At 39.8% G+C, this 19974-nt stretch overlaps 1 protein-coding gene across 2 annotated transcripts in view; it reads left to right on the forward strand.

The window, feature by feature from the left end:
* The window catches only part of XIRP2 (xin actin binding repeat containing 2), a 142931-nt gene that overhangs the window by 114499 nt on the left and 8458 nt on the right, over positions 1–19974 (forward strand). For both annotated transcript variants that reach the window (XM_083365366.1, XM_083365367.1), the window contains exons 4-7: positions 326–433; positions 5021–5093; positions 6497–6630; positions 7959–17223. In XM_083365366.1, the coding sequence (XP_083221492.1) occupies positions 326–433; positions 5021–5093; positions 6497–6630; positions 7959–17223 (9580 nt within the window). The remainder of the gene's footprint in view (positions 1–325; positions 434–5020; positions 5094–6496; positions 6631–7958; positions 17224–19974) is intronic.

Below are 19974 nucleotides of genomic sequence, written 5' to 3' on the forward strand. Positions count from 1 at the left end.
CTAGAGTCGGAAACGACTAGCACGCATGTGCGGGGGAACCTTTACCTTTTACCTTTTTACACTAATAATAAAAGAAAAAAATCAGGTTCCTTGTAATAATGAAACTACCATCTTTATCATCTCCCAACTCCTGCCTCCATACATATTTTACCCTTTCAGTTATATGGTTAATTATAATCTAGCAGCATTGTGTATTTGTGTGTCTCTGTGTGTATATATACCCCTGAAGAATCATTTTCAAGAAAAATAAAATAAGACGGCTTAGAGTTTTATTAAAATTTACTACCATGTTGAAAAATGCAAAATTATTTTTATTTGTCTGCAGAAGATGACAAGTCAGAGTCAAACCATGATGTCTAGCAGGAGGACAGAAACCAGCATAAATGAAGCGACCTCAAAAGGAATGCAGCTGGAAGCATTTCAATCAGAAAAGGTAACTATAGCATTTAACAAAAGTTATGTCATTTGGCCAAAACAAATGTTGAGTCCATTTACACCCATAACGTTCTTTACTTATACGTAGAGGCTTGACAGCAAACCACGATAATGCCACTGAAGCATTTTTAAACTGTTCTTTTTTTCTGTTTGATTGAAAATAATTTGTTTTTCATTTTTTTTCACTAAAAAAAAATGGGTGAAATTGCAGGCAGAGGGTAAGGGTTATTCCAGTTCCTTTCAGGAGGAGTAGAAGCGAGTCTCCTGCAGTTCACTCTACATTCATTTCTCAAAGAGTTTAATGGCCTCACAATTCCAATAAAACTCAAGGAAGACAGCAGGAGAAAACCTCTCTCGTAAGGACTTTTCAGTCCAGGCGAAGTGGGCAGCCAGAGAGTTTGTAGAGGAACATATTGGAAGGAAGGAAGGAAGGAAGGAAGGAGGGAAGGAAGGAAGGAAGGAAGGAAGGAAGGAAGGGAGGAAGGGAGGGAGGGAGAGAGGGACTGAGGGAGGAAGGGAGGGAGGAGGGAAGGAAGGAAGGGAGGGAGGGAGGGAGGGAGGGAGGAGGGAAGGAAGGAAGGAAGGAAGGAAGGAAGGAAGGAAGGGAGGAAGGGAGGGAGGGAGAGAGGGACTGAGGGAGGAAGGGAGGGAGGAGGGAAGGAAGGAAGGGAGGGAGGGAGGGAGGGAGGGAGGGAGGGAGGAGGGAAGGAAGGAAGGAAGGAAGGGAGGGAGGAAGGAAGGGAGGGAGGGAGGGACAGAGGGACGGAGGGAGGGAGGAGGGAAGGAAGGAAGGAAGGGAGGAAGGGAGGGAGGGAGGGAGGGAGGGAGGGAGGAGGAAAGGAAGGAAGGAAGGAAGGAAGGGATGGAGGGAGGGAGGAGGGAAGGAAGGAAGGAAGGAAGGAAGGAAGGAAGGAAGGAAGGAAGGAAGGAAGGAAGGAATCATCCACTGCCATTGCACCACAACAAAGTAGAGTCAAAAATACCATTAAACAAATCTTAACATCTCATGACAAAATTGTAAGAAAACGTAGGGAGATGTTTGTTTGTTGTTGTTTTTTGCTGGAAAACAGCACTTTTCAGAAAGGCAGGAAAGATGACAGAATAATGTTTAATCTTTTCCCTCTCTCCCCTTTCTAACCACACCTTGTTTTTCTTCATTGACCTGAATTGGGGTTTTTTTTGCCCATCCCCTTAGGCTCTCACCCTTATAAATTGAAGTCAGCCTTATAAATAGAAAATGGCAGTTGTAGTGATAATCCCCTCATTACAGTACCAGTGAATTAAAAAAAAAACCACTGATCCAAAATCTGGACCCAAATGTAAATGAAAGTATCCTTCTGCTAGAAACTTGCCATTTACAATAAATTGTATTGTAGTAGTAGTACTAACAGCAGCGACAGCATCTGCTGCAATACATTTGCAGTATTTCATTTGTGAGCTGTCTAAGACAAGCCATCCAAGCACAGCTCAGTCACTGATCCTGCAATCACAATCACACTAGTTAAGGAGTCACAAGTCCAAGCTGGGCACGCTGAGATTTATTCTGAGGAAACAAGGGCTGTACAGAACCAGTTAACAATCTCACACTGACCCTTTTTCTTCTTGAAGCATTATTTTGTGCTTTGTGCCATTTCCTGCATGGCCTCTATATGCTTTCATAAACAATTATTCAAAATCTTGGTTCTATTCACAACAGAAAGCTCTAAATCTATTTTTGTTGCGCTGTTTTCCTAAATGTTTTTCTCTCCCTCCTCACCCCCGTTTTCCAGGCATTTTCTTTCTTTCTCATTTCCACCTACTCAAACCCTCTTTCTGAACCTTCCTTTGTTTTCCATGGAGACATAAAATGATCAAAGACACAAACACATTCTGAATTTCAGGTTTTAACAGATCTTTTTTCTTCCCTAGAGGATAGCAAGTGCTGCCTGTAGAAATCAAGGCAGAATTCAAGGTTTTATTGTATCTGACTGGACCTAGATGTTCACTTAAAAAGCAGTAGGATGCTGGAAAGACAATAGATTGTTCTTCCTAATTCAAAGGCGCATAATTAAATTTGGGGCAGGAGGTGAAAAATTAAAAAGTGCAAATGGTCTTAATGCAGATCAAAGTAGCATATATGAGAATTGATGGCTAGCCTGGGGGACAGGAATGGAAAGCTAAGGATACTTGGCTTTTGCTATAACCTGAGAGGTTTTTAATATAGGTATTTTGTTGCATTGTTTTAATTCTTTAAATATTGTTAGCCGCCCAGAGTTATGTGATTGAGATTATAATTTATTTATTTATTTATTTTTGGGACTTATATGCCGCCCTATCTCCCGAAGGACTCAGGGCGGCTAACAACAATAAAAACAACAATACAAAAGTTAAAAGAAATTAAATAAACAGCCGCAATAAATAAGTTAAACTAAACAATTAAAAATTAAAAAAACATTTTAAAAAACCCTGTCATCAGTCCAGGTCAAATCAAGAACATTGTTTTAATGTCTTTCAGTTGCAATGTAAGATCATAGTTACTTGGCTTCCATGAAACTGAACCAACAGTTCTTCCTTAATACAAAGTTTCATTGGACTTAACAAGGAAGGGAGGAAAGAAAGAACAACTTTTCCCCCATTGCTTTGATTACTGCAACCCCGGAGTTCTGATGACACCAAAAAGGAAAGAAAGAAAGAAAGAAAGAAAGAAAGAAAGAAAGAAAGAAAGAAAGAAAGAAAGAAAGAAAGGAAGGAAGGAAGGAAGGAAGGAAGGAAGGAAGGAAGGAAGGAAGGAAGGAAGGAGGGAGGGAGGGAGGGAGGGAGGGAGGGAAGGAAGGAAGGAAGGAGGGAGGGAGGGAGGGAAGGAAGGAAGGAAGGAAGGAAGGAAGGAAGGAAGGAAGGAAGGAAGGAAGGTCCTGTCTTAGTGTCAAAGAAGACAATGTGACTAGAGAACATGAAGGCACCCTTATATGCAGACATCTTGAAAAGCAAAGCAAAGGCACAAAGGCTAGTGATAAGGGAACAATCCCTATAAAGAAAAGGCAGGTGCTGGGACTGACAATAGACCCAGTTTTCATCTAGTGGTTAAGGCACCAGGCAAGAAAGCAAGAAACCTTAGCCATATCTGGCTAAGTCTGGCCTTAGCCATGAAAGCCAGCTAGGTGATTTTTGGCCAGTTTCTCTCCCTCAGTCCAAGTCACCTCACAGAGGTATTGTAGTGGGGAAAATAGGAGGAGGAAGAAGTGTATTTGCCATGTTTGCTGCCTTGAGTTATTTGTTAATAAATAAATAAATAAATAAATAAATAAATAAATAAATAAATAAATAAATAAATAGTAACTACAGGAAGGGAGTTAAAAGACCCAAGGTGGTGGTTACAATCTTGCAGAGAAAACATTCATGAGACCTATACTTAAAAAATGACAGGGTGTTGATTACACAGCTGTGGTTGCCACTCAACTCTTTTGGACTCCCTTGTGGTACAAAACTGTCCTTCGACTGCGTTCATTGAAAACAGAATTCTTCCTACACACAACCCCTGAAGTCTGGAACGTAACCCTTCCAAAGGTTTCCACTTGACATTTTTAACAGAAGTGGGGGGAAACATTAATTACACAGAAAGTAATTAAGTACAGTTAATGCAAAGTTTTGCATATATTTAAATGTCAGCAAAAACAAAAAGCCAGTGGAGTCTTTATCCAGGCTTTTCAAATTTCTTTGCCCTGCTTTATCAGCTCTTTGGAACAAGGTCCTTAGTATTCTCCTTAAAAGCCAGGTCAGGACATCTGATCAAAAATGTTGGGTCTCTCCATTACTGGCATGCCAGTCAGATTAATTCTCTCAGTGAGGCTATGAAATTGTCTGGTATAATTGGATCACAAAGGTAGCAAAGAACTCAGGCTCAAAATATGAAGAAAGGGCTGTGGGGAGGTACTTAATGCCTCCAGGAATCCTAGCTCTGGCACTCATGCACCTTTTAGCCTCCTAACTCCTGGATGAAGGAGAGAGAAAAATAGTACACTGGGCCAATCCATTGAGCATTACTGAATCCATCAGTGTCAAGAGGGTTTGGTGAGGCATTTTTTTTAATCCCATTTATATCCCGCCCTTCTCCGAAGACTCAGGGCGGCTTACAATCTAAGCACAAATCAAATGTGCTTAGCAATAGCCTTCATTCTATGTATATGCCTGCTTTATTAGGGCTTTCCCCCCCCCCAAGCGGCATTATTACAAAGTCAGCTTATTGCCCCCAACAATCTGGGTCCTCATTTTACCTACCTCGGAAGGATGGAAGGCTGAGTCAACCTTGAGCCTGGTGGGATGCGAACCTGCACTAACTGCAGGCAGCTGGTGTTAAAAAAAATATCATGGAATGTATTTTCAAAATAGGTATATGCATTTAAACTGAGAGGATTGGGACTTTGTGAATTTGTGGCAGAGCTGACATTTGATCTCCTGATGTCTGACTGTAGAAAACTCTTGCTGGGTGATGAATCTTATTATCCACATCATAAAGCATGTATTTACATGTACACTCCCCCCGAGTCGCACAAAATTTGGAAGATAAGGTATTCATTTTTCTTGACACTGGCATATTATTTTGGTCCAGGTTACCCATCAAGGGCAAGCTTCCGTGGAGGCCAAGAAAACTTCTACCATCACTCAAAATATTGATAAAACAGGTAAGATATAAGATATAATAGATAAGATTAAAGGATTAAAAGAAGCCCACCCAGCAAACAATCTATTCATATATCCTGGTTGCAAAATAGACCCCAAATTAAACACTGGAAATTTCATTAAATCGTCAAGACAGGTCATGCCATGATGGTTGAATCAATGACATTTATGTTTATTTTTGTCCATTTATTAGCCTAGTTCTATTCAACAATGCATATATCCTACAGATGTGAAGAGCAATGTGTGTAAAAGTTACCAATTATAAGTTGAGTGTGCTATGCCTACCTGCTGTTAGAGTTGCAATAATATGGTTTTCAGCAATTTCCATGAGGAATACAGGCAATTAAACAGAGGTAGAAGTAAAACACTAAACAGGGAGTTAAGACACAGCTTGAGATTAAGATAACTGTTAGACAAATAAAGACATCAGTATAATTCACCTTGGCTCAGAACATACATAATTCTAAGCCAGGATTTTATTGTTTGCTAGACAAGGACTGTGAACCGATTTGCACAGAATGCTAAGCCATAATGGGTCAGTTCACACTTCATTGCTAAGCTCAAAAACAAACAAAGCACATGGCTCACCACTCTGTGTGAATCCGTTTTAAGCATACTGTTTGCTAGACAATCTTCAGAGGAACACAGTTAACTTTCACCAGTTTAAGCAAATCCTTTTTTTTTTTTGCTTTTTTTGTATCAGATATGTGTACTGAATAACTGAGCAGCATTTAATGATAACAGATATTGTTATCAAAATGTTAAATAGGAGTTCTATAATATGCAGGTTCCACTGCATCACTTAGAAATCCCGAATTCCCCTTGCATATAGACAAATGTTACAGCAGAAAATGCTCGAAGTTGGTCCAGAACATCTGAAGTTAAGGAAGTTTTTTCTGCCTATTACATTACATACAAATGTTAAGAATGACAAAACTAGGCTTACCTTAAAGGTCCATCAAACTCACCCCTTATCCTTATAAGGACACAGTTCCTTCAACCACGCTTTTATAGATTAATGTACATAATCATTAAAGCCAAGATTTGAGCTTCCTTTGCAGGAGTATTTTGTATTAGTATAAGGTTTTAGTATTGCAATGGATTGAATAACTATATTTCAATCAAACATATTGCAGAATTCTGCACAGTCTTTAAAGCACTTTCTCTCTTGAAGAGAAGAAAGATGCAGATGTTTGAGCTGTGCTTTTTGATCACCTTTTTTGATGCAGCATGATGAATTATTTTTCAAACATTGGTCTATCGTGGAACACAAGTAGAGGCCTGAGGACACACGGGATAGGAAGGAAAGCCTAACTTCAGAAAACCACAAGGCATCCCGAGAGTGACTAACCCTAATTCAACCGACTATTTTAAAAACCCTCTTGGTTTTCTTGTCATGTCCTAGGAATCAATGCATGTGTGAAAGAGGCGATTCCAAAGATCTCTACACAATGTTTGAAGCAGCACTTTGAGAAAACAACCCAAGGAAGGACATTTCATTCTGGACGAGAAAATGGAACAGCTCCAAAGCAGATCAAGGTCAGAGATGGGGGAAGAGGAATTTAGCAAATAATGAATTGTTGCCTCTCTGATCAGGAAGCAAAACTTTATTTTTGAGTAACCGTGATGATAAATGTAGGATAAAATATATAAAATGTATTTATATAATAGTTAGTATGCAGTTTTTAGTGAACAAAGACAGAGAGAGGCTGGCAACTGTTCTTCCCACTAAGAATTTACTACAGAAGTGGACCTTCCAGAATGTGGCCTGAACTTCCAGCATCTCTCACCAACAGCGGTTGTGGGAAGTTGAAGTTTGACAATTCAGATAGCCCTCAACTTATGACTACTTGCTAAAAAAAGGTGGTTGTTGAGTTGTGCGCAATTTTATAATCTTTTTCACCATGGTTGTAAGCAAAGCACTGTAGTTGTTAAGAGGATCGCACAACCATTAAGTGAATCTGACTTTCACCATTGACTTGGTTTGTTGGAAGCCATTTAGGAAGGTTGCAGATGATGATCACATGACCTCAGGATGGTACAGTCATGCTTTGATGCAATTATACATGCCAGTTTGCCACTGCCTGAATTTTTAGCACTTGAGCATAGGGATATCGCAATAGTCATAAGTGCGAAGACCACACATAGGTCACAGTGCTGTTGTAACTTTGAATGGTCACAAAATAGATGATTGTAAGTTGAGGATTACCTGTGGCTGAAATATTACACATTGACTGTAGAACATAGTAGTGAGATCTGATGAGACAAGCTTACTTTTGATTTCTGAGAATCCAAGAATGCTGGGAGTTTAGGCAAACCGTGACAGAGTTTGAACTGTTCCATGACATTCTTGGAACTGTCCATCCACTCTTACTTCATTGTGCCAATACTGGGGTCCTTAAGCACAATCTTTGGATCCAGTGGGCTAGTACCTTCCCTCTCTGTCTTAAGCACAGACTTTGATCAATTCCAATCTATAAGTAGACTATTGCGCTTTAAAATATCTTTCTGTTTTGCTAAAATCTTTCCCTTGCTAGTTTACCTTGTATCCTGTTACTTTCCAGTTCTCATTTAAAAAGTGTAAGGCCACTGCTACATTTCTTACTATGAGATTAAAAACAGAGAATAATATTATCTAAAACTGGTTTCTGCACATTCTGGTGTAGATTTCTTATACTGCTATAGTTTCAGGTGAGTCAGATCATCTATGGATCATAGAATATGTGAAATCAACTTGATGCCTCTTGCAAAACTATGTCCAAACTCTGGTTGATTAGCTCATTATAGCACTGAGTCAACTATATATTAGAAAGCTAAAAGTATCCCCTGAAAATAAATTTAAAGGTGTATTATTTTCTCTTCTAAAGATTGAAAATGGGTATCAAGAAATGGTGTGGCCTTCTGCAAATTTTCATTCTTCTGCTGAAGCTACTTCTACGAGTAGAGAACAGGGAACGTATATGGCAAGGAAAACAGAGCACACGTCGGCTGCCTCAACTCCAGCCTATAACAAGTTTCCAAAGTATGGCAGTACAGAGGAATTTCCTCCTCCACCATCACCAGATTTACTACAGGTTCCCTCTGAAATGACAGAGTTTTCCCAGTCCCCTGAGCCCCCTCTCTCTCCATCCAAGCAAGTTCTTCCCAAAGTTTTATATTCCAGGCAAAGAAATCTTTATGAATTAAACCGTTTGTACAAACACATTCACCCTGAATTAAGAAAGAATTTAGAAAAAGATTACTTCAAGGAAATTTCTGATATCGTCTCTGGTAGCAACACTGAAATGGATAGCTCAGTAGTAGGAGATGTACTCCAGGCTAAAAAAGCCTTTGAAAACAGAGAAAGCAGCCCTCAAAAAAGCATGAGCCCAGAAAGAGAATATTTAGAATGGGATGAGATCCTAAAGGGAGAGGTCCAATCTATAAAGTGGATTTTTGAAAACCAGCCCCTTGATTCAATAAAAGATGAGTCTCCCAACCAAAACAATGTTAAAAGCATTGCAGGTCAAGAAATAATTGCTGGGGGAGATGTTAAGTATACTACCTGGATGTTTGAAACACAACCCATAGATGCATTGAGTGCAAATTTTTCAGACGACGCAGGAACGGCAGATCGAATACCAGACCTGGCCCGAGGAGATGTCCGCACAGCCACGTGGATGTTTGAAACTCAGCCACTGGATTCAATGAATAAAATTCACCACGAACAGGAAGAGGAATCAAATGAAAACTCGGTCAACGAAATCACCGGTGGAGATGTCAAAACAGTGAAATACATGTTTGAAACAAAGAACCTGGATTGTCTTGGGCAGCTTTGTTCAGTGGATGAAGCTAACCTGTTGCAACTTAGATCAGAACTAAAGGAGATTAAAGGTGATGTAAAGAGAAGCATAAGGCATTTTGAAACACTACCCTTGTACGTTATTAGAAACAATTCAGGTCAAATGCTAGAAATTAAAACAGTCCACAGAGAAGATCTGGAGAAAGGAGACGTCAAAACAGTCCGTTGGATGTTTGAAACTCAGCCTCTCGATGTTATCAACAAAGAGGTGATGGAAATCAAAGTTGTCCATGGAATTTCCATGGAGGAAAACATTAAAGGTGAAGTGAGCAGAGCAAAATGGTTATTTGAAACCCAGCCTTTAGATACTATTAAAGAGTCTGAGGAATCTGCTGGAGAAAAAGAGATCGTTCTAGGCACTGATGTCTGCAGAAAATGTTGGCTGTTTGAGACTCAGCCTCTGGATACCTTAAAAGAAAATGAAGACACAAATGTTTTCCCCGCTGTAGAAATAATAGGAGGAGATGTAAACGCTACTAAACACCTATTTGAAACATTGCCCATGGATATGTTAAAAGACAGCCCGGATGTTGAAAAACTTCAAAAAATGACTGCAATTGAGGAAGAGAAAGGCGATGTGAAGCATCAGAAATTGATTTTTGAGACGAAACCTCTTGAACAGATTAGAGAAGAAAGAAAAGAATTCATAAGAACGGTGAAACTGGAGGAAATTGACAAGGGAGATGTGAGCAGCTGTAAACAGGCATTTGAAACGTGCTGCTTAAGCAAATATAATGACTCAAACAAAATCCAGGTTGAAGGCGTAACAAGAGGTGCTGTAAAATGTAACAAAGACATTTTCGAAACTACCCCATTATACGCTATCCAGGATAATCTTGGGAAATATCATAAAGTTAAAACAATTCTTCAAGAAGAGGTGATCCAAGGTGATGTCAGAAACTGCAGGTGGCTTTTTGAAACAAGACCTATTGACCAGTTTGATGAGAGTATTGAGAAAATTGAGATTATCAAAGGGATAACCTCCAAAGAAGTACAGTCGGGTGATGTGAAAACAGCAAAATGGCTGTTTGAAACGCAGCCTCTAGACTCCATTAAATATTTTAGCAATGTAGAAGAGGAAGAAAGCAAGCCACAGACGGAGGCTACGGAAGTGGTCAAAGGGGATGTCAGGATGTGCAAGTGGTTATTTGAAACTCAGCCAATGGAATCTCTGTATGAGAAAGAGACAATAGTAACAAAGACTGATGAAATGCAGAGAGGAGATGTGAAAACATGTTCCTTGCTATTTGAAACACAATCTCTTGATGCAATAGGAGCAGAATCAGAAACAGCTAATAAGCTACACACAGTTGAACAAGAGGATATTCAGGGCAGTGATGTCCGCACGGCATGTTTCCTGTTTGAGACGGAAAAGCTAGAAAATATACAAGGAGAAGAGGACAAAGAACTCAAGCGAATTGTGGAAATTGATATCCAGCCTGGTGATGTCTCCACCATGAAATATAAATTTGAGACGCAGCCATTAGACTCACTCAGTATCAACTCAGAAGAAGTTCTGAACAAAATTAAAGCCATACAAAGTGAAGATATACAAAAAGGAAATGTTTTGCATTGTTGTTGGCTTTTCGAAAATCGGTCCCTAGGTGAGATTTCAGAGGACAAAGAAGAAAGGACCTCTACCCAAACTATTACAGATGTACAAGATGGGCATGTGAAAAATGGTTGTTTCATCTTTGAGACGTTTTCGCTGGACCAGATTAAAGATGAAGAATCCGTGGATGAAAATATCAAGAAAACCATAAACCAAGAAGAAAGAACAAAGGGGGACGTGAAAAACTACAAAATGCTTTTTGAGACCCAGCCGCTTTATGCAATTCAGGACACAGAAGGATGTTATCATGAAGTGACTACAGTTAAGAAGGAAGAAGTTATCCATGGAGATGTACGTGGGACCCGATGGCTATTTGAAACGAAGCCTTTAGGCTCAATAAACAAGTCTGAAAATGTATACGTTATAAAATCAGTCACCCAGGAAGATATCCAGAAAGGAAATGTTAGCTCAGTTAGGTACCGATTTGAAACACAGTCCTTGGACATGATTTCAGATGAGGAGAAGTTCATTGTTCCCACAGTTAACAGTGTCCAGGGTGGCGATGTGAAAGCCAACAAGAAATTATTTGAATCCGAAGGAACCCAGGGAGACAAGTATGTAAGAACAGTGAATGTCAGCGAAATACAACAAGGCAATGTGAAAACATGTACTTGGCTATTTGAAACGCACACTATAGATGAAATTAGAGGGGAAGATTCAGAATATAAAGACATCCAGACAGTAACGAGGGAAGAAGTTCAGGAGGGGGATGTTCAGCATGCAGTATGGCTCTTTGAAAACCAGCCACTGGATTTCATTAAGGAAAACGATGAAACTGACACAAAAATAGATGAGGAGGAAATTCCACAGGCTGACGTGAAAACCACCACATGGCTTTTTGAAACCACACCTTTCCATGAGTTTAATGAAAGTAGAATTGAAAAGGAAGAAATTGTAGGAAAAAGCGTGAAAGAAACTTTAAAGGAACTTTATTCACAGAAAGTGGTAGAAACTCACGGAATTATCTTGGAGGCAGATGAAATCGGAGATGTCCGCATGGCAAAATATAAGTTGATGAATCAGGAAGCTCCTGAAATACAAAAGGAAGAGATTATTAAAGGAGATTTAGCCAGCATCATGATAAGCCTCCTGTCCAAACGAAGTACTCTGGAAAGGGAAACTAAAGTAAATGAAGATGAAAAAGGCAATGTAAATTTGACCAAAAAGCAACTGATGAGTAGCTCAACAGCTGTGCATGTTGAAAAAGAAGAGGTAGTGAGAGGTGATATACAGCAAGCCATTAAAAAACTGTTTAATAAGGATCGTTCTGTAAAACGTGGGATTTTAATTCAGGAAAGCGAAAGGGGTGATATTAATATGACAATCTATTCTCTCTTCGACAAAAAAGAAAGCAATAAAGTTGAACAAGGCGAAGTTATGGGCGGTGACGTAAAGCGTACAATTCACAGTCTCCTCTCTTCCGTAATGAATCATGAAATACCAGAAAGACCTAAAATAGATGATTCAGAAAGGGGCAATGTTCAGTTTTTTACAACTTGCATAGAAGCTGGAGCTTTGGACTATTTGAAATTACTCCAGTCAGAGACAAATGAAACATTTGCAAGCAAAAATCAAGACGAGGAAGAGGAAATAACGGGTGGAGATGTTGAAGGCACTAAATTATTACTAAAGAAAAAGAAGTCTCAAATACAGCGGACAGTTAATGAAGCTGACATAATTCCTGGTGATGTCTGTAATGCCCTTAAAATCTTTACGACTGAGGCACAAAATACATCTTGTCATGTAGACAAAGAAGAAATTATAAAAGGTGACTTGAAGACAACTTTAAATTCTCTAAGTCAGGCTATTAATCAGACCGCTGTTACAGAGAAGGAAGAAATTGCAAAAGCTGACATCCATGCAATTTTGAAGTCTCTTGAAGAATCAGTTTATCAACCAAGAGAAAGAGAAAAACCAGAGGTCATTCCTGGTGATATTAAACAGACCATTGAATCTCTGGAGAAAGGAATACAAACAAAAAATGAAGTCTTAAGAGAAGAGGTTGTCCAAAATGACCTTGAATCCACACTAAGATCTTTAAAAGCAGTTCAACAATCTTTCAAGGAAACAGACAAAGAAGTAGTCAGAGGCAATACTCAAACTGCTATAGAGAGCATCCTGGATACCTCTGAAGAAACAAAATCAAGGCAATGGCAAAGATTCACAGAGGCAGAGGCAAAACAAAGTAATGAAATGCTCATGAAGTCATCTCGACAATCGGTCCAGAATAAAGTCAGTCCAACTGAACACTTAAAAAAATATGATACAGTTCTTCAGAAGGAAGCGATGTCCCAAAAGAAGAGTTTTCTCATAGAAGATGCCAAGGCAATTCATTTGGATCAGAGTCGGAACATCAAGAGTCATGAGATGGAGAAAAAAAATAGGGAGGCCTTATCTAAATCTCAGCACAAAGTCACCGAAAAAGCAGATATGTCTGTAGATAAAGTCACAGCAAAGAGACACAGAGATCAGTATGTGATTGATCAATCTACTCTGGGCAATAACGTTGAGAAGAATGAAAGATCAGAGGAATCAGAGGCAAGCAGAATCTTGATGAAGGCCCATTCAACCAATCACATGCAGGCTGCAAAACAAATGACAGGAAAGAAACAAAACATCTTTCATGAGTATAAAGATGAAAAATATGTTGATGTGAGAAGTCAGGGTGAGACGAAAGCAAAATCAGTCCAGCCAACATGGGATCACCAGAGCTTCAATTACAGAGGGACCCCCGAACAACTGAACAACCGGTCAACTGGCCTGATTTCCAAAGCAGCTAGTCATCTTGAAACAAAAGAGGTGCAACAAGACAGAAAGCAATCTCAGCATTCAAAGGAGGTTTGCAGAGGGAAGAAAAATAATGTTATGGCAAGCCAAACTCAGGTTTCCATGGCATCAGAGCAGAATGTAAAAACCAATCAAAAAGTCAGAGTCACACAGGAAATGCACAAGCAATTTAAAGGAGCTGAAAGGAAGCAAAAGTGGAGTGAGAAATCCATTTTGAAGTACTCAGGAAAATCTAAAGTTGAAGGTGCTGATGAAGACTTGAGGGTTCCGGTGAAAAATCCTGGGAATCCATACAAGAATCCTAAAGGCTCTGATAGGTCAGAAATTGATTCTCCACCACCACCTCCTCCTCCTCCACCACCACCTCCTCCACTTCCACTGACCTCATCTGAAGTTGACTTTCCTTTGCCGCCCCCACCCCCTCATTTATTGATGCCTTGTGATAGACAGAGATTTCCTTCTCCACCGTCACCACCAACTGAAGGGGTTAAGACAGAGCATGAGAGTTTTCCTCCTCCACCGCCCACTACAGAAGAGAAATATGACAATGAATTGACATCTCATCTGCCTCCCCCCCCTCTCCCTCAGCCAAAAGAACATTTCTTCAAAAGCCTAGACAAATCAGTTCAATCTCAGAACAAGATCCCATACAACAGAAAACATCTTCAGACGGAACTTATAAAAGAATTAGAAGCGAGCCAGTGCAAAGCTTCTAGAAAAATGCAACCAAGGATTATTCAGATGGACAAAGAGATTGATAAGGCAAATACCATGGAAGAAAGGACAGAATGCTCAATGTTGAGGAACATTGTGAGTCATGAAAGAAAAGAGAAGAACGTCTGCACAAAAACTGAAGATGTTAAAAGGGTCGCATCAGTTATGGAAACTATCGGTCTGGAAGTATCACCGTCAAATAAGGCATTTCCACATTTTAGGTCTCCTTCTCTTCCAGCAGAGGCAACACAAGCATCACCTAAGCCTAACGTACGGAAATTCAAAACTCCTTTAATGATTGCAGAAGAAAAATACAAACTGCAAAAGGAACAGATGGAACAAAAGCAAGCCAAGGATGTTTGTCAACTACGTGTAAGAAGGAACAGTGAAACATGGGGAAGATTAGCTCAGGCAAAGTCAGAAGGTGACCTGCCAGTGCCAAAATCCTATAAACAGGATGAAATCACCCGGTCGTTGCCCTCTGAAGTTCCAGCTACACCTACTGAGCTTGAATGCCAAAGAAAGCCTCAAGTCACCAACTCAGAGGCTGAGGACCCACAGCTCTTACCAAAACAATCAATGGCTGAACAGTCTCAAAACGTCTCAAAGTGCTGGGCAGAAGAACACGTCAGGAAAAAAGCAGTCCACGAGTCACAACATCTTACGAAACAGAGTGCATCTGAAAAAGTACAGTCCCACCAAGAACATGTAATGAGCAGGAAAGATCAGCAACAAAAGGAACAGTTGCACGTGTCAAATAATAAACCAGTGTGCCCTTCTTTCAAAGTTAGAACCATCCAGAATCCCGCTTGTGATCACACCTTACCTAAAGGCCAGAGGGATTCCACGATTCATAAAAAGCAAGAGGGATCCAGTGTGCACGGGGTTCTGAAGCAAGACGTTCAAGAAAAACAGAAAGAAAAGATAAGCAAGAAAAGTGCTGCAGGGAAATGGATGAAAATGGATGGGAAAATCCAGACGGAAAAAACACTTTATAAGTACGCAGAAGGCAGAGAAGAAACAGGGGATAAAGAATCGAGTGGAATGAAACAGAGATTAATTCAAAGAAAGGAAACGGAGAAGGACGACGCGAAGCAAGGAAAAAATTCTTTAGCTGTGGAAGGAAAGGAAAGCCAGGTAATTGCTCACCTCGAAGAAGAGAAAGGAACAATTCAAAGGAAAGAACAACCGGCTAGCAGTAAATCAGAAAAGATGGTTAAGCAAAAAATAATCAATATACATAACAAATTTCAGACTGTGCATTCTGAACCACAGCCAACTTTTGTTTTTGAGACAAACGTTCAGAATAAAAACCTGTCTCAGGGAAAAAATAATCTACAAGGACAGGGAGAATATATCTGGGAAATTACCCCAGAACATAAAAAAAGCCCTCATAAAACACCGGAGCCACAAAAAGAGCTTGTGCAAGAAAAAAGGCTACCATCTAGTTTACCAAGAGGATCCCTGCAGAAAAGTGAGAAAAACTCAGTAGACATATTAGAGTTGTTGAGGAAACGGGAGGAGATACAGCAGCTGTTGTCCAGGATGAAAGAATTTGAGATGGAACCAAGTAAAAATGGGATGAAAACATTCCAGGTGTTCTTAAGTGTTATTCCAGAATGGCTGGTAGAACAAGAAAAGAAGCAAGACTTAAGTTACATTGCACAGGAAGACAGTGTTGAAAAGATGAGAGAAGAGTTGTTGGTTATTAAAGATCAAGCTTCCAAAATACTTCACTCGTGTGAAGATGCAATCCAAGCAGCCATGATTTCAACAAATTCCCTGAAATGTAAAAAAAACGTTCATAGCACTGGAGGATCAACACAGAAAATGGCTAAAGTGACTATTGGATCCAGCAGAAAAGACTCACAGAAGACTAAAGAAATGTCCAAAGACACCATGGCACACGAAAAAGTAAAAGAGAAAGTCGGTGGAAACAGATTTTCAGAAATCAGAACTTCTTCACCATCTCTAAGAATGCGAGCACCTTCACCTACTTACATCACAATTGAATCTAGATGTGTTGAATCTCCTCTCAGGGATTTATTATCTCCAGTCCAAAGAGAAAGCACTCCAGTCCCACCATCACCCCCACCAAGATCTACTACCCCAACATCTAAGATACAACAGTCATCTGCCCGTTCTGAACAGCTTGCAAAACTTAAAGACACTACAGTAAAGCTATCTCAAGGGGCAATCCCAAATAGATCAGTAACTCCAATTCCTATTGTGGAGAAAAGGTCAGAGATTGTTAAATCTCCTGCAACCCTCCGTCGGCAAATCAAGATTGATACACGTCAACCTGACATTTGCAAAGTACCATTTGCAAATGACACACGTGTAACTGCAGAGGCAGTGACGAAAGTCAAAGAAATGCATGAAAAATCCCAAGTAAATCAAATGTACATCTCTCAAAAGGGTGGGAGCATTCCAGAAGAGCCCCATGGACAAAGTGTAGGCTCTATTTCCATTGCACATCGCTTTGAGGTACCTAAGGCTGGTCCTAAAGGGCTTAGGCATAGGTATGAAGCATCCGACCAGGTGATTCATATAAGGAAGGAGCCAGACCTACCTGAAACGTCACAGACTTTCAATGATCAGACATTAAGTGAGGGAAAATCCAAGAACAAATCCATTGAAAATGGTACAGTGAGTGACAAGTCAAAGGAAGTGAGGTGTAGGTCGAGAAAGGGACGACTTAGCCAAACTTCCCAAGAGCAAGACAACAGAACAAATAATTTCCAAAAATCTCCTGGAAAGCATCAAAGAGAATCAAAGGAAACTAATTCTAAGAAGCAAAACCAGCGTGCCATTAAAGAGCATTGCTGTGAACCCAGGGTGTGTCTTGATGCAAAGTCCCCCGTGGAATGCTCCTATGGCATGGAGTCTTTTGAGAATATGGTCATTGAATCTAGAACCGCAACCTCCACTGCCCAGAGCACAGATGGGACTAAGTCAGGATTTGGCTTCAAACGGGCACCTCCAACCTACGAAGATGTAATCTCAGGGCATATCTTAGATATTTCTGCTCCCGATTCACCAGAAGATCTTTTAAGGAATTTTCAGAAGACTTGGCAGGAAAGTGAGAGAGTGTTTCAAAGCCTTGGCTACACGATGTCAGAAGCTACTGAAGCAGAAGTGAGAAGTAGTTTCCACGAGGAAGCAGAGTTTATCAGTGGTAAATAAGCATGCAATGTGTGAAGGAAGCTTTTAGTGTATGCACCACGGCAATAAAACATTTTGTACAATTAAAATGCAGTTGGAAGGAGAAAGTAACATAACTGCAGCTAACACTTCTTTACCTCCCCTTCTCTCTTTGCTCTCTCCCAGAAATCTCTATTCCCTTTCTAAACGCATGTACTTACTATATGTGCTGGGCATGTGGCTAACCAATACTGAGGGTTTGAAGTGTGGTCTCCCAAGGTAAAAGCTATATTTCAATTTTACTGATAAAATAATTTTTCTGAATTTTAATTAAAAGAACTAATGTCTCACAAAATATATTTTATAGCAATTGTGTTGCTTTGCTCATGTTAAAAACCTATGTGCTATGGTTGTTATTGTTGCTGCTGCTGTGGAACTGCATGAGGCCCTTTGAGCAAATGCAGCATATTTTTTTAAAAAGTGCCATTTTTATGTAACACTTGTTTATTTTATAGGACAGAATCACTTCTTTTAGAACAGAGCCTTTTAAACTGGGGTGTGGTGTGTGTGTGACAACTGGAATAATTGTTCCAGGCTTTGCACATGGGGTGGAGTGCAAGCCAAAGTGCTATTTACCAGTTGAAATAAATTATATTTATTGGGTGGATACAATATTTTACTTGCACGCCGAAGACCAAAGGACAATCAGAAATTGTTCTGAAGGCATTGAGGGCAGTGAAAGTAATTAAATTATAGCGGTAACAGAAGTTATATTTTCTGAATGCTATGGTCAAATCTAATCATGTTCAGGTAGGCCTTGCTTGGTAACTACAACTGGAACCAGTAACTTGTTTGCTAAATGAGGTAATTGCTAAATGAAAAGTTATGTGACCATGACAGGCAAATGACCTTATTTTCCCTTAGATGTGGTCACTAAACAACAACAAAAAAAATCACATGACTACAACTTGTGACTTTAGTTCTGCTTCTGTATTAACTCTGTCACAAACTGGTTGTGAGGCAGAAAAATGATGAACATACGATGTCAAGTTTAATGAAGGGAAGGACGAGGGGGGACATGATGGCAGTGTTCCAATATCTAAGAGGCTGTTGCAAAGAAGAGGGAGTCAAGCTATTCTCCAAAGGACCTGAAGGAAGGACAAGAAGCAACGGACAGAAAGTAATCAAGGAGAGAAGCAACCTAGAACCAAGGAAAAATTTCCCGACAGTAAGAACATCAGTGGAATGACTAGACTCCAAAAGTTGTGGGTGCTCCATCACTGGAGGTTTTTAAGAAGAGATTGGGCAACCATTTGTCTGAAATAGTATAGGGTTTTCCTGCTTGAGCAGTGGGTTGGATTAGAAGGCCTCCAAGGTCCCTTCCAACTCTATTATTCTGTTATGTTGTGACGGTCATAAATGCAAGGATTGGTCACAAAGCTATTTTTTAGTACCATTGTAAATTGTAAGGTTACATCAGTAAAAAAACAACAACAGATGACTCTCACAAATTGCAAATGGAACAAAGTAAGATTTTATCCCTCCTCCTTTCCCCTCCTGCCCATTAGGTCTCCCTGCAAGGCACAAAATTTTCTGGAAAATTGTGAATTGGCACCTAGGAAGTAAGTTGGAAAATAATTTTGCCAGAATAAAAATGTATATCTGAAACTCTATGTCCTAACCGTGCTTGGGAAAATTGGAAAATTTCTTTGAGAATTGGAGATAATTTCTTCTGGGTTTCCTTTGGTTTCCACACACACACACACACACACAGACACACCCAAGATTTTAGTGAAAGATTTTAGCTACTTGCTTTAATCTCCCAGAGTGCCTCTGGCATGATTTTAATCTGAGGCACTGTGGGAAAGTGGAATAGCCAGTTTGATTTAGTGGCTAAGGTACCAAGCTAGCAACCAGGAGACCATGAATTCTAAGTCTAATGTAGTCTAGACTGTGAGTTCTAGCAAATAAAAATAAAATGGGGTTGTGGATCAGGGCTCTTCTTGGAAAAGTACTCACAAACAATAGCAGTAAGCAGTCTGAAAAGGAGAGTGCTGCTGGAAGCAAGCAGCTATCTCTCAGATTACGTTCAAAATCCTTCATCTCCATCATCTCCGATTATGTTCAAAACCCACCATCTGCAGCTTCAGCCATGGAGAGTAGAAGAATAAAGTCTTGGTCAGTGCAAAAGGAACCTATTTTCTTAAAGGTATTAAAAAAACCAAAGAGCAGGTTCATTTATAAACAGGGTAGAAATCGCATTACCCACCCAAAAGATCAACAGCGCTGTTGCCATGAGCCCAGTCCATGGAAGACTGGTCTTGTTTCCCCCAAAGTGAATTGCATTTTAAGAAGTCTGCATTATTGTTCAACACTGTGGATTCAGTCCTTTAAAAACGCTTTCTCTTCTTCCTGTACATAATCAAACTTGCAACAAAATAGAAGCATTTCCACGGTGAATAGGAAGACGGGAAAATGGGAAAATGTCACAAGCCCTGGATGCAGAATTTTGCAGCCAGTAGCAGAAGCACCTGTTTTCCTTCCTTGCAATGGAAATGTAAAAATAGAAAGAAAGAAAGAAAGCATGAGTCATTCATGCATTCATTTACCTTCACTTTATTGAAAATATTAAAGTGTCTTCAAATAAATATAAAAGTCCGGCATTAGTCGAAACAAAGAATTTATTTCATGGTAATGTGACTCACAGGAAGCTCACCGGGTTTATTATTTAGGAGTGAAGGTTCTCAGGTTTCCTAATGATATTGCAACTTTTTGTGCATAGCCT

The sequence above is a fragment of the Vipera ursinii genome (assembly GCF_947247035.1).
Source record: "Vipera ursinii genome assembly, chromosome: 1".
Taxonomy (NCBI): domain Eukaryota; kingdom Metazoa; phylum Chordata; class Lepidosauria; order Squamata; family Viperidae; genus Vipera; species Vipera ursinii.